The sequence below is a fragment of the Sturnira hondurensis genome, unplaced genomic scaffold (assembly GCF_014824575.4).
Source record: "Sturnira hondurensis isolate 20B ecotype Veracruz unplaced genomic scaffold, ASM1482457v3 Scaffold0001074, whole genome shotgun sequence".
NCBI classification, from domain to species: Eukaryota; Metazoa; Chordata; class Mammalia; order Chiroptera; family Phyllostomidae; genus Sturnira; species Sturnira hondurensis.
The window spans coordinates 1566343-1580695 of NW_028073705.1; the positions used below are offsets into that span (position 1 = coordinate 1566343).

General features: G+C 39.2%; 1 protein-coding gene across 3 annotated transcripts in view; it reads left to right on the forward strand.

Moving 5' to 3' along the window:
* The window catches only part of EPSTI1 (epithelial stromal interaction 1), a 127204-nt gene that overhangs the window by 18152 nt on the left and 94699 nt on the right, over window positions 1-14353 (forward strand). For all 3 annotated transcript variants that reach the window (XM_037060129.1, XM_037060147.1, XM_037060138.1), the window contains exons 2-5: window positions 3062-3120; window positions 4823-4906; window positions 8338-8411; window positions 9070-9153. In XM_037060129.1, coding sequence (XP_036916024.1) covers window positions 3062-3120; window positions 4823-4906; window positions 8338-8411; window positions 9070-9153 — 301 coding nt within the window. The remainder of the gene's footprint in view (window positions 1-3061; window positions 3121-4822; window positions 4907-8337; window positions 8412-9069; window positions 9154-14353) is intronic.

The window sequence follows — 14353 nt, forward strand, 5'->3', positions numbered from 1 at the left end:
AACAGATTCATAGATACAGAAAACAGACAGGGCTTTCGGTGGGGAGGTTGTATAAAAAATGTGAAGGGATTGAGCAAAAACAAAAACAAAAATCCCCAACCTCAGAGACACAGACAACAATATGGCGATTACCAGAGAGAAAGAGGGTGGGGGAAGTGGAGGACAGTGAAAGGAGGATAAATGGTGATGGAAGGAGACTTGACTTGGGTGGTGAACAAATAACACAATATACAGATGATGTATTGTAGATTTGTACACCTGAAACCTATATAATTTTATTAACCAATGTTACCTCAATCAATTCAATAACACAAGTGTGACAAGAGATGGCTGCATCGCAAATGTCCCACACTCCCAGTATGTGGTAACAAAGAATCCATGAACAAACTGACAGGGAGCAGAGAGAAGGGGAAAAGCTGATAGGGAAGGAAAGAAGGGAAAGGGTCTAGTTAAAGGACAAGTATAGACTTCCAGCCAAGAAGGAGGAGTAGGTAGGTACACTTTGCCTCCTTGTACAACCAAAAGGACAACAACAAAATTAAGAACAAAAAACAACCAGAACTGCCAGAAAATCAAACTGTATGGAAGTCTGACAACCAAGGAGATAAAGAAGAAACATTCATCCAGACAGGTAGTAAGAGACGGGCAGCCAAGGCAGACAGGAACGTGGCAAGGTGGTGGCTAGAGGATTCAGTGGTCCCACATTTGCCTGCGGATAAACTAGAAGGAACAACTGGGGAGCAAGACAGACTGCACAATCCAGTGTTCCATTACAGGGAAATAAAGCCTCAAAACCTCTGACCGAAAAAACCTGTGGGGGTTATAGCAGTGGGAGAAACTTCCAACCTCACAAGAAAATTCACTAGAGAGACCCGCAGAGTCCTAGAATGTTCACAACACCCCTACCCAGTGATCAGCACCACAAGGGCCTGATTTGCTTGTGGGTAGGGGAGAAGTGATTGAAAGTGGGGCAAGAGCTGTGCAAGTGGCATTGTTTCTCTCTGACCCCTCCCCCCACATACAGTGCCACAATGCAGTGAAGTGGGTTGCTCTGCACTGGCGAATACCTAAGGCTCCAACCTTAACAGGTGTGCTGAGATAAAGAAATATGGCCCAAATGAGAACAGATCAAAACTCCAAAAATAGAACTAAGTGATAGTCACCCTATCAGATGCAGAGTTCAAACCACTGGTAATACCTGATTGTTGCAAAATAGAGAAAAAAAGTGAAGGCTTTGCAAAGTGAAATAAAGAAAAATACACAGGGAACCAACAGTAAAGGGAAAAAAAACCAGGGCTCATATCAACTATTTGGATCAGAAGGAAGGAATAAATAGTCAATTAGAATAAAATGAAGAAACAAGAATTCAAAAAAATGAGAAGGGACTTAGGAACCTCCAGGGCAACTTTAAACATTCCAACGCCTGAAGAAGAAGAGAAAGAGCAAGAATTTGAAAACATAATGAAGGAGAACTTCCCCAATGTGGCAAAGGAAATCGATTTCCAAGAAGTCCAGGAAGCTCAGAAAGTCCCAAAGAAGTTGGACCCAAGGAAGCACACACCAAGGCACATCATAATTACATTACTCAAGATTAAAGATAAGGGCCCTGGCTGGTGTAGCTCAGTGGATTGAGCGCGGGCCTGCGAACCACACGATCGTGGTTCAATTCCCAGTCAGGGCACATGCCTGGGCTGCGGGCCAGTTCCCAGCAGGGGACTCACGAGAGGCAACCATTCATTGATATTTCTCTCTTTCTCTCCTTCCTTTCCCCTCTAAATAAATAAAATCTTTAAAAAAAAAGATTAAGGATAAGGAGAGAATCTTAAAGGCAGCAAAAGAAGAGGAGGTATTTACTTACAATGGAGGTCCCATGAGACTTACAGCTGATTTCTCAAAAGAAACCTTACAGGCAAGAAGGGGCTGGAAAGAAGTATTCCAAGTCATGAAAGGCACGGACCTACATCCAAGATTACTGTGTCCGGCAAAGCTATCATTTAGAATGGAAGGGCAGATAAAGTGCTTTCCAGATAAGGTCAAGTTAAAAGAGTTCTTCATCACCAATCCCTTATTATATGAAATATTAAAGGAACTTGTGTAAGAAAAAGAAGATGATCAAAAATATGAACAGTAAAATGACAACAAACTCACAACCATCAACAACTAAATATACCAAAACAAAACAGAACAAAAACAAAACAAACTAAGCAAACGACTGGAACAGAAACAGAATCACAGAAATGGAGATCACATGGAGGGTTATCAGTGGGGAGGAGTATGGGGGAAAATGAGGGGAGAAAGGAACAGGGATTAAGAGGCATATTGCTATGTACAAAATAGACAGGGGGAGGTTAAGAATAGTATAGGAAATGGAGAAGCCAAATAACTTGTATGTATGACCCAGGGACATGAACTAAGGTGTGTGTGTGTGTGTGATGCTGCTGGGAATGGGGTACAGGGCGGAGGGAAATAAAGGGGAGAAAAATGGGACAACTGTAATAGCATAATCAATAAAATATACTAAAAATAAGAAAAGTATAAATGACCTACAGACAAGGACGCAGGCTGGGGATTTACTGTGGAAGCAGGGGGTTGTGCTAGGCAGGGGAGAGCCATTGGGGAAAATTGGGAAAACTGTAATAGAACAACAATAAAAAGATTAAAACAAAAAAGAATGTATGAGCATTTTTTTGTACTCCCAGTAGGAGTCACATGAAAGAGAATGCTGATCTAAAGCTATCTCCAAGGGATGTTCCCATGAGCACCACCTAGAGGAACAATGGATCCCTGTAAAGAGAATTTACCAAGAGCCAACAGTGAAGCAGTCTCTTGTCACTTACCAACTGCTTTGTATTCCCTATTTGGCCGAGTGCATTTTTTTTTTTTTTTACTGTGACAACTAGATGGTAAGATTCTGGAGAACAGACCTGGTTCTTAAAGAGGTTATCTTCCATAGTACATATTTGATGGTGATGATAGCAAATACAGTATATTAACAGAAAGATTGTCTGGTGGTTTATGGGCATTAACATCATGATAATAAGTTTTTTTTCCTTCATTCTAGAGTAAGTGCATACACCTTGATAGCACCAAATGAAAACAGAAGAAGGCACATACAAAGGAGTATGTATATTTATTTAACATTAAGAAAGCTTATTTTCTTATAGCATACCATTGGTTTGCTTTGTTCTGAAGTATTTTATTTTCTGATTTGAATATACTCACCAGATCTCATCAAGTTTTTTCTTTACTTAATTTTAGCATTTTTAACTATACTTAAAAATTATTCTTTTGTTAATGCTTCTAAATTTGAGCAGAACTCATAGCATGTTTGTGAATCTCAGATTTCTGTTAGGCTTAAACAGTTTCATACCTGTTGCCAATAGATCCATTTAGTTCTCATAATGTTGGTCTGACTGCAGATATTTTTATAGGACTATGAATACTTTTGAAATAGACAAGTTATATACTTGAAATAATAATGTAATTTGTCTTTTTTCTTGATATGTTTTATCTCTTCAGAATGGAATTATTTTTTGAGTTTCTGTGCTCCCGTAATTTTGTAACTAACACAGTCTACTTTCAACTATTCATATTTGCATACGGTAGATAAATACACTTCACATTGTCGATAAGTTCTGCAATTGCAAATGAAACAATGTATAATGATACCAATTTTACCACAGGATACTTGATATAAACAAGAGCCAAGTTCCTATGGCATCAACATAATGAAACAAGATTATAAGAGGAACTACTGTACTTCATTTTCTTCTCTAGATTATAACCTGTTAGAGGACAGGGAGCACAATGTCCTCATTTCTGTTCTGATACCTAGTAGGTGTATAACATATATAACTGATTTTGTACAATAAAATAAATGTCATTTTAAGTTACAGCATTATACATTGATTAGAGTTGGAAGGAAAACAGTTATTAATGTAGTTCCCAAAGCAGTTATGAAGCTTGTTCAAGTCAAGTTGTGGGACTACTAGCACCAGGATTCCGTGCTCTCCTACATTAGATCTTGGTAGCAAATTTAACTTTATGACTAATGGTGGACACAAGGGCACAACAGGAAAGCAGCTCTGTAAAGGGTCTCCACCAGACAGGCATTCCCCTGATGGTAAAACTGGGTCAGTGCAGAATATGACAAATGTGTTTCATTTAAATACTTAAGTCTTAGTGTGGTCTGGATTTTTGAGGTATTTCAGAAGTTTTTCTTAATTAAAAAATATTGTAAATGGACATTTGGAAGTCAGGTCTAATGGGGAAATTCTGTCATGGGTTAGTACAGAACCAGTATATCTGGCGCCCCCTGCTGTCACTCAGTGTCTATTTGGCAAATAAGCACTGCTGTCTGAAGTGCCAGAAACTGGAGCAAGGTTGCCCACCTGCAGTGCAGAGCCCTCAAGCCCTGCAGTTGTAGTAAGCTCGGGGGAACATTTAAAATAAAGAATATGGACATCATAATTACCTGGGGATATATATTTGTTTATGTGTGGAAAGTTCTTATTGGCATGTATATTCTAATTTTGCACATATTCTCTAGAACAGGAAGAAAAACGGAACTTCTTTATTTTAGTGGGAGTTCAGGTTATTTTCCACATTTGAACCTCCTGTGCACAGAAAGTGCCACAGAGGTGGGCCCAGGGCTACTCCAAAGGATTAGGACTGAATGGTGTCTTCCTTTTCTGGATATCTCTTCCATTCATGTTTGCATGTATTTAATTGCCCTCTGATGGTTATTTTTAATGTTTTAAAGGAACCAGTTTCCTTTGAATATTCTAATAATTGATCATTTGGTATTTCTCACTTGGTTTAGTTGCTGAGAAAGAGCTAGAGAACCTGGTGAAGTGGAAGGAGCAACATAGAGCGAAGCCAGTTCACCTGCTGCCAGTGCAGCTGGGTAAGTGTCTGAGTAGAGGAGGACAGGTAGTGCATGATCCTGTCAGCACCTCTCCTGGGTCTATATTTGAATGTATCTTACAGGTTGTTGGGTCACTGTGCTTCTTGAAATGGAATGCACTTAAAATGGAAACACTTAAGTATCTTAAGTATGCAGATATATTGTTGTTTCTGATTTTCTGCAAGTAGCAAGCGTGTGATGACATAGTTGTTCCAGAATAAAGTGATGACTTAATTGCCAAATAATTTAGAGCCTCTTCAATGATCAAGGCTGAAGAAATCTCACCCAGGGCCCTACATGTGCCCTGTCATGGCACTAGTCAGGATATGAGTAAAAGCTATCACAAGCACAGTAATCATTTCACCCAGTGGTGGGTGTAAAGAGAAACGTCACCTCTGTGTTCATTCAGAAGACAGAGAGACCTTCGGGCGTCTGAAGCACATTCTGCCACTGTGATGAATTGTCTGGGCTGCCTTTGCCCACGTTTGAATCTTCCAATGGGGAAGCCACCTAATGGCAATCGCCATTCAGTCCTTTCTTTCTTTAGTAGCAGCAGCTAAGAACTTAAAGGGCTAGGCCCACAGTTCCTGCAGATTTAGTTAATGCAAATATGTCGAGCATCAGGAGCCACTTACTGTCATAATAGTTACAGAGAAATATTTTTCCAGGATATAAGTAAAAATAAGCTAATTTGGGAATAATTTAATGGGGTAAAGCAATAGTATTATCACTACCCTCCCACTATATTTCATGAAAAGGGTTAATCAAGTCTCACCTTTACACTGAATGAACCAGATTTGAGAGGTACTCCAGGAAACACTTTGGTCCTGCCTAACTGGCCACTTCAGACTGGCCCCGTGGGACTATTTTTTCCCCATAAATTCCAAATTCCCAAATTTGGATGAAATTTGATTTTTTTTATCTTTCTCAACCAATAATGTTGTTCAGCCAATTTTAGGTGTAGAACAGTGTAATTTTAGTAATTAATCTTCAATTCTAGCTACTGGTCAAAATGGCTACTAATAGAGATTAAAACTTCTGCCACACTCCAACCCAGGGCTATTTTGGGTAGAAAGCTGCCAAAGAAATGGGTCATAGCAGAGTCTTTCTCTGATGACTGCTCTGTTTCCAGATTCTGGCCCCTCTAGGGTCAAAGGGAAAAGGGTAGATAAGAGAGACTACTTCCAGTTACTTCACGTCTTGGTATGTGCTTACTGTGCATGCTTCCCCCTGGGGTTCTTGGAATTCCTCCACATCCCTCCTTGCCTGCCCTGATCTTTCACCTGGATTCCCCCAACAGAGGTGATACACTTGCCTGCTGGCATGCTTGGCTTCACTGTTGGCTCTAGGTCGGGCATCTCTTTGTGGGGCTGCATTGTTCCTCCAAGTGGCCCACAGGGGCAAGTCCCTTTAGGAAAGCTTTATATTAACATTCTCCTTTTCAACAGTCCAGATTGGGAGTACTGGAAATAGTTGTTTGTCCTCTTTCACCGCAAGTTCTGGGAATAGAGGCCATTGGTCATGTAGCCACCTCTTCTGAGTAGTCAACCCACAACAACCTTTAGGCTCTGACTTTTCTATGCCTCGGTCCCCCCATCAGTCTTTTAGGGACATGGATTGAAATTTCCGAATGATTTTCATTAAACTTCTCTGTTCATTCTTATGTGAAGATTCCTCTTTCCCCAACACACAGAGAAGGTGGGCTTTACAAAGACATCTTTCCTCTGATTTCTACCTCCCTTTGACCTATCCAACCTTTTTTATAGGATGACAGTAGTTGCTAGTTAATGTTCCCCAAACTGGTCCAGTTACCCCTCTGAAGATCCTGCTTAGGGACCCAAGTACCTTGTTTTGGAATTTGGAATAGTTGGCTCCTCTTGTCTTCAGACCTTAGCTAAAAATGAACAGGCTCTCATTTTTTTCCTATCTAGAAATGGCCAAGAATATTTGTGCAGGAAGAGACTTGGGGGTAGAGAAAAATTTCTAGAATGTATTGAACTGTGTGATGATTTTTGAACAAAACCTGTAAACACTTAGACATCTGATTTTATTCATTTATTTTTTTATTCTTAGCTCTTCCCCTTTTCTTCTACCCCTTAAAGTATTGGAATAGTTTGAGAAGATAATGAATGTGGCTGTAATATTAGATGAAAGCTTCAACGGCCTCCACTGTTTCTTTCTTTTTCCTTGATCCCCCGTGACAGAGATAGAAAGGTCAAAACCAAACAGGCTTTATGTATCTTTTGGGACTCAGATGAGAAACCTTTATGCTGTCTTTATCAGTTCAATTATAAATACTATGGTGAATGCAAATTGTTTTAATGCATCTCTGTGACAATGAATCTTTCAGAGAACTGACACTTTTAAAGACCAAAACACCAGAGAATTGTATCAAAGGGATCTTTATAATACACACACAAGCTTGCATAAACACTGAGAAATCTCTAAACAGTAATTCGAAGATGATTATGAAGCTGTGCACATGGCCTACAGTCCTCCACTCGACCAGTGGAGCTATTGAAGGGCGCACTGAAGCTGCATTCTGGCCCCAAATTATTTTAGGTTTAAGAGGGAGTAGGCACATAATCTAAGGTTTATGTTTTTCTCTTGAATAACTAAAGAAAAACAATAAATAGTATAGATTAGCCATTAATTACTTACTAACTAGAATATTTCCATTGTACTTTTAAGAACTGGATTATAAAGACTACATATTTTTTTTAAAGATTTTATTTATTTATTTATCTTTAGAGGGGAAGGAGAGAGGGAGAGAAACATCAATGTATGGTTGCCTTTCGTGCGTCCCCTGCTGGGAGTTGGCCTGCAGGGAACCGGCCTGCAACCCAGGCATGTGCCCTGACTGGGAATTGAACTGTGATCCTCTGGTTCGCAGGCCCGCGCTCAATCCACTGAGCTACACCAGCCAGGGCCAAGACTACATATTTTAGTGGCAAGAGCCTAAGGGTTTCCTAACCTTTCCCACCTGAGTACAGGGCAGGAGGATAAGAAATAGAGAAGCAAATCAAGCATCATCGATCATCATCTTTATTAAGTTAAGGAATGGTCGTACTTGAGCAGGAGAAATGTTCTAGAATTTCCAAGGGAGGCAGTATTTCTTATTATTTAGCATGGACCTTCAGGTATGATTTCAATCTAAATGAAAACCTGAATACTGACATGAGTGAAAAACTTTACTAGGATTGTCCTGTTCTTTTAGGAATATGGCCTTTCTGTCTAGCTCTGTTTCTCTTTTAAGTGATTACCATTCTTTAATGTCTTATTAAGAAAACTGGTTCTGTCCTTACTTCTAGAAGTATGAAAATGTTAAAGAAACTCATGGTGTTGTCTTATCATGCATTAGTTAGTTTTTGATGGCTGACATTTCAGCTGAACATTCATGTTTCAACTTCGTGACTTTATTTCTTCCATAGGTGGAAGCAAATCAGAGGCTGAAGTCAGGCAGAAACAACAACTCCAGCTGATGCAATCTAAATACCAGCAGAAGGTCAGAATCAATCTCTTTTAGTTTAATTTTGGCAAGCAATGTGAGCACCAGCACGTTCTAGTAATCATGAAAAAACACAGTAACTTATCCAAAAGTGTAAATCCTTTCAACCAATTGCAAAAGGAAACTCTCAAAAGCAAAGGAATCAGGACTGAGAAGAGAAGAGGTAAATATCTAGAATTTTCGTCCAAGCTATATAATAGCAGGACCTCTGATATAGGGATTTTTTCTACTTCAAGTTAACCCTACTAGGTTTTTAATATTTTGATTCCAACAACACAGATTTGTTTACTCAATAACAGTCAGAAAAGTAGTAAAAAAACTAAAATATTTAATGTGCTTAGTGATTATTTTTAACAAACTGAGTTTTATGATCAGGAAAAATGATCTGCCCACTTTTTTCCCTCCCTGACCCGAAGGGTGGAGGGTGTGCAGAGAGACAGAGAGACCGAAGAAGAAATACAGAGAGAAATTTCATAGGCAGAAGTAGCCTGATCATTCTCTGTGATCTAAGTGTCTTGAAGCCCCAGCCTGTAATCATGGCGAGGATAGCACAAACAATACTGTAATTTGCCTTTCATCATAATTTTGTGTTTCAGAGGTTCAGGCTGAAAAATAGTAACTGTTTTTTGTCTTTTGTACTTTCAATACAATTTAGCTAAAAAAAGAAGAAGCTGTAAGAATCAAGAAGGAAGCTGAAGAAGCTGAAATCCAAAAAATGAAGGCAATTCAGAGAGAGAAGGTAAGATGGTGGAGAGGATGATTGGCTCACCTTTACTGAGAGTGTTTTATGTGCCAGATTCTCTTCTAGACATAGCCCATACACAAACTCATTTAATCCTTATAATAACCGTACAAAGTATATGTTATTGTTATCACCCTAACTGAGAAATGAGAAAACTAAGATGGAGAGGCTATATAACTTGCCCAGACCTCAAGGCCAGTAAGTAGAAGCAGGATTCAAATCCAGACCAATGGACCTCAGAGCTCAAGTTCTTAGTCACCACACTATCTTGCTTCTCAGGCAAGTTATCAAAGTAGTCACTATGTGTTTGGCTATGAGCAAAACAGGTAGTAACAATGGCAATCAGTGTGCAAAACCAAATTTGTATCCAAATACTGATTTTCCCAGGGTGAGTGTGACAGAGGTAAACACACTCTCTTGCTCGGAGAAGAGAAAGTGTGCCTTTGAGTTTCAGTGTTAGTGATATGATCTATTCAAACCGCCAAGTCTTTTTAGTGTTGATACTTATTCTGAGACTCGAGTAAATAAACCTCCTAAAAATGTTCATCTGCTAGAGAAGGAAGAACATTATGTTATTCCCCCACACCCCTTCTTCACACTTTCATTCCCCGAAAAGTCCTAAACTGCAGTAGGTTTTAAGTGCTGAAGGGTTAGGGGAAAGGGGTTGACTCTTAACAATGACTCCCAAGTATGACACCTGATGCAGGTATAAGTTATGGAAACATAACTTCTGTTCCTGCTGTCTGTCTGCCTCTCTTACCCTCCTTTTATTTTCTTTTTATTTTAAAAAGATATTTCAAGATTTAGACCTGGTTACCAAACAACAAATATTTTTGCCAGACTTAATGAAGTGAAACCTGATGACTTATAGAATGCATGAGAGTATATGAATCTTTTCTTCCCCCAAGGAGCTCCTGCTGGTGAGCTACCTGCTGGTGAGCAGACTGAGTTTTTCTCGGAAGGTGTCCTGTTTTGCTGTCTGACCTTGAACAGGCCATATTCCTTCCTAAACTATTGGGTCAGCCAAGAAAAGTCCATTGAGTTTTTTTCCATAAAAGATACATTTTTTATTTTCACCAATAACTTTCTTGATTTGGATATTTTGAGTATGTCATCTTCCCCATGTGGTATAATGTTGATTGTTCTTAATTATTGTATCAATTTTATCTCTATCAACTTCAGCTGGCCTACCTGCTCATGGAGCATCATCCAGCAAGAAATCTTTAGCACGAAACTTATTTGGTCAGTCACAGCACCTTCTCCATATGCTACACAAACATCTTTTTCTTTCTTTTTTTGCATTTTAGTTGTGTTTTTACCTTTCTTGAAATAATAAACATAATATGCCAATAATGTTGCATATTTTCTTCTATCTTCAATATTTAAATGGCTGCACAAAGACTCTTGCACAAAAAATTTTAAAACATAAGTATGTTTTAAAAATGCACACTGATATGACAGCTGTCACAACACAATCTAACAAAATAGTTTTGAATGAAGTTGAAGACAACTAAGTTTTGCTAGAGCAATCTTATGGAAAAAAACCAGATGAACTTTTTGGCCAACCTGATATTTCAGTGAAATGACTCTATAAGTCCCACCTTGTCTTCTCCCAAGGCCTAAGAATATCTGTACATTTAGATGTGATATCTGTAAGGATGTAGCCTCTGGGGGAGGAGATGACTGGACTTATACATGTGGAGCTGTAGTGAAATGTTGGAGGTGTAAGGAAAAAAGAGTGTAGAAACTTTGTTTACAAAATTCAGTTGAGCGATTTGTTTCCAGCTGATGAGCTATTACACCCTCACTGAAAACATTTTTATTACAAACTTTCAAAAACCCATCTTCCTCTTTCTTCCTACTTCTTTATGCCCCACTCTTTTTTCATCCAACTCCCCCTCCTTCCACTTTCTTCTTCAAGACTCACACTGATCATGTGATTGTAGAGGAGCATCCATTTACATGGAACAGTCTGTGCGCATTGCAGGTGGAATAGGACAAAACTTAAATCATCGCCAGGAACTGAGTTAAGAGGCTTGCATATCCTGGAGAATTATTGTGTTGCAACCTCTTAACTTAAAAGTTGCTTACTAGTTGTCATTATTACCCATAACTGGCTGGCTTGTGGGTCATTTGTAACTCATTTCTTCATGGGTTGAATAATGTATGTGATTCAGATATGTTAGTGGTTGAAATGGTTTTCTTTACCATTAAATAAAAACAGCATTTTCCCCTTTCCAAGTGATACCATAACACTAGTTGCCTAGTAATCACCAACTATAGAAATCTTTTTTTTTCCTTTGAAACACTTTGATATTTATTTATAATTTTTAAGTGTATATTTTTGTTTTCAATTATAGTTGACATACAGTATTATATTGGTTTCAGGTGTACAACACAGTGATTAGACACATATAACTTATGAAGTTATTTCTTCTATAAGTCTAGTACCCACCTGGCACCATACATAGTTATTACAACTATTACATAGTTATTACTAGTTTTTATTGACCCTATTCCTTATGCTGTACTTTACATCCCCCATGACCATTTTCTAATTGTCAACTTTTACTTCTTTTTCCCCCAATTTTTTTATTTAATTATTTTTCAAGTACAGTTTTCTGTCTATTAACTATAGAAATCTTAATGAGGTTGGCTTTTCTAATATGATAACTGTAATAATTATTGGTATAAATGTGTTTGAAAGTGAGAGATGGGAAGACAGAGTATGTAGGTCCTTCTCATTCAAACTGTGGTCTCCAAACCAGCAGCCCTGGCGTCACTTATTAGAAAAGCAGAATCATGAGCCTACCCTGGACCTTCGGGACCAGGATCTGCACTTTAGCAAGCTCTCCACGTGATTCCCGTGCACATAAACATCGCAGAGCAGCACTCTAAACTACTTTATGAGAGTGAGCAGCCCACCCTGGTCCTTCCACAGATTTGAGTTTTCAGGCTAATTGGCTGGCACCGCCACCATGACCCAGCTCTTCCTGTTGTGTATACATCTGTGGCTTTTCACACTAAATGTGAGCCTATTTAGTAGCTTGTGTCATAAAGGAAAAGTGAACATTAGCTATCTAGTAATGGCATACTTCACATCGCCAGTGTGAAAATGGCCAAGAGAGGTGATAATGTCTGTGCTTATTGAGCATTTATTCTTTAAAATGCACAGTAAACACACACAGACATCAGCCTGCAAAATACTGCCCTCCTCCCCAGGTAGATGGCTGCTGTCCAGGAACTCTGAGCCCAGTAGATTCCATGCAGCCTGTTGCCACCTAAGAGCCTCTACCTTGGCCTCTGGTCTCACGACCCCTCCCCCTTCAGTTTTCCCTGGGTCTCTCTCTGGTCTGTCAGCACTTGTGTGTGGGGAAGGGTAGAGTAAACTGCATTCTCTGCCAGCACATGTTCTTTGATTCTTAATAAGCACAGGGGGATGAATGTCAGCCAGCTCTTTAGCATCTGGTCAGGTCAGTGGGGTCCAGGAGGAGTTAATGTTGTAGACGAAGGGGTGATTTGGGAGGGCACTAGTATGCCTCAGTCAAGCAAGTATTCCCTATGCTAGAGCATGTTGGTGTCATGTAGACTTCTCGAGGTGTGCTGGAGCTTCCTCTTACTGGTTCATGAGACTGGATTGTTACATTTTCAGAATTTTTTCAAATTAGGTAACTTTATACTGGGAGCTTGAAACTGACCATGGGGGAGTATTTTCCCTATGAAATCATTATATACTTTTTTTCAGACTTTTTTCACAATGCCCACAAATCAACCTCCTCTCCTCCTCCCTGCTGGAGCAGATTGTTAAGTTCATTAGCACACCACTGCTTAGCCCTAACAGGTTCTCCCTCACCCTCCCCTACCATCCACATTTCAAAGCCAAGCCTCAGAGGACTAGGAGGGCAAGAATTTTTTGAAGTATGTGCCATATCATGTTTCTGATACTTATTGATTTATAAACATTTAACCTGTGTGGTAGGCAGAATAATATCTCCTCTCTGCCCCATCCACATTCCAATTCCTGGAACATAACTATATTATGTTACATTGCAAAAGTTTGCAGGTGGAATTAAGATTGCTAATTGACTGACTTTCGAAAGGGAAGAGTATCCTGCATTATCCAGGTGGGTCCGATGTAATCACAGGGTCCTTAAATTGGAAGAGGGAGGCAGAGGATTGAGAGCATGAAGAGATGGTAGCAAGAGAAAGATTTAGCCTGCCATTGCTAGTTTTAAAGATGAAGGAAGATGTCACTATCTAAGGAATGTGGGAGATTTCTAGAAGGTGGAAAAGTCAGAGAAACAGATTCTCCCCTGCAGCCTTCAGAAGGGATGCAGACCTGCTGAAAACTTGATTTTAACCCAGTGAGGCCTACGTTGGACACCTGACCTTTAGAACTGTATGATTATTAATAAACTTTGTTATTTTAAACCACCATGTTAGGGGTAAGTTTTTATAGCAGCAGTAGGAAGTTAACATACGCATGTGGTTTTATAATGATGTATGAATGTCTTCTTTTGAAAATTTATAAAGAGAAGATATCTGTAAAATATTTAGAACATCAGAATAAAAGAAAGTTATTAAAATAATAAAACAGCAGAATACCAGATGTAAGTGCTTTCTTTGCCACTGGATTTTACAGACATGGGTAAACAAGTTTCCATAAACCCTCACAGCAGGCGTTTCACTGGATTTAGTGCTGCAGAAGTGATCCTGCACTGTGCTTTCCCCTCATAATCATGTTGGAGAATTAACTAATAACTTGATATTTTCAGCTTTCATAATGTCCACACACTTAAAAGGAAAAAACCTTCCAATTCTATGCCAGAGACCCTCCCCACCTCCTGGGTTCATCTTATTCTGCCTTGAGCTACTAGTGCTTGAAATAATATACAATGCTATATAGTTTACAAATACTTTATTTAATTCTTCCAACCTTGTGGGGTAGCATAACCTCAGAAAGAGCAGGAAAGTGGCTAGAAATCTGAGTGGCATCCAAAGCCTCTCCTTGCTCTTTTCAGTACACCATGAAGTCGTAAAGCTGATAAGTTATTTGGAGCACTGGAGGTCACGGTGTTTTATGCAGACAGTGTAAAGTGTTTTTATTTTTAATGTTGTAAAGTGAAGTAGGAACTCACCAGGAGGAAATAAGGTATACATATTAGGCGCAGAGATGCATACTTATACTTATTTTTAA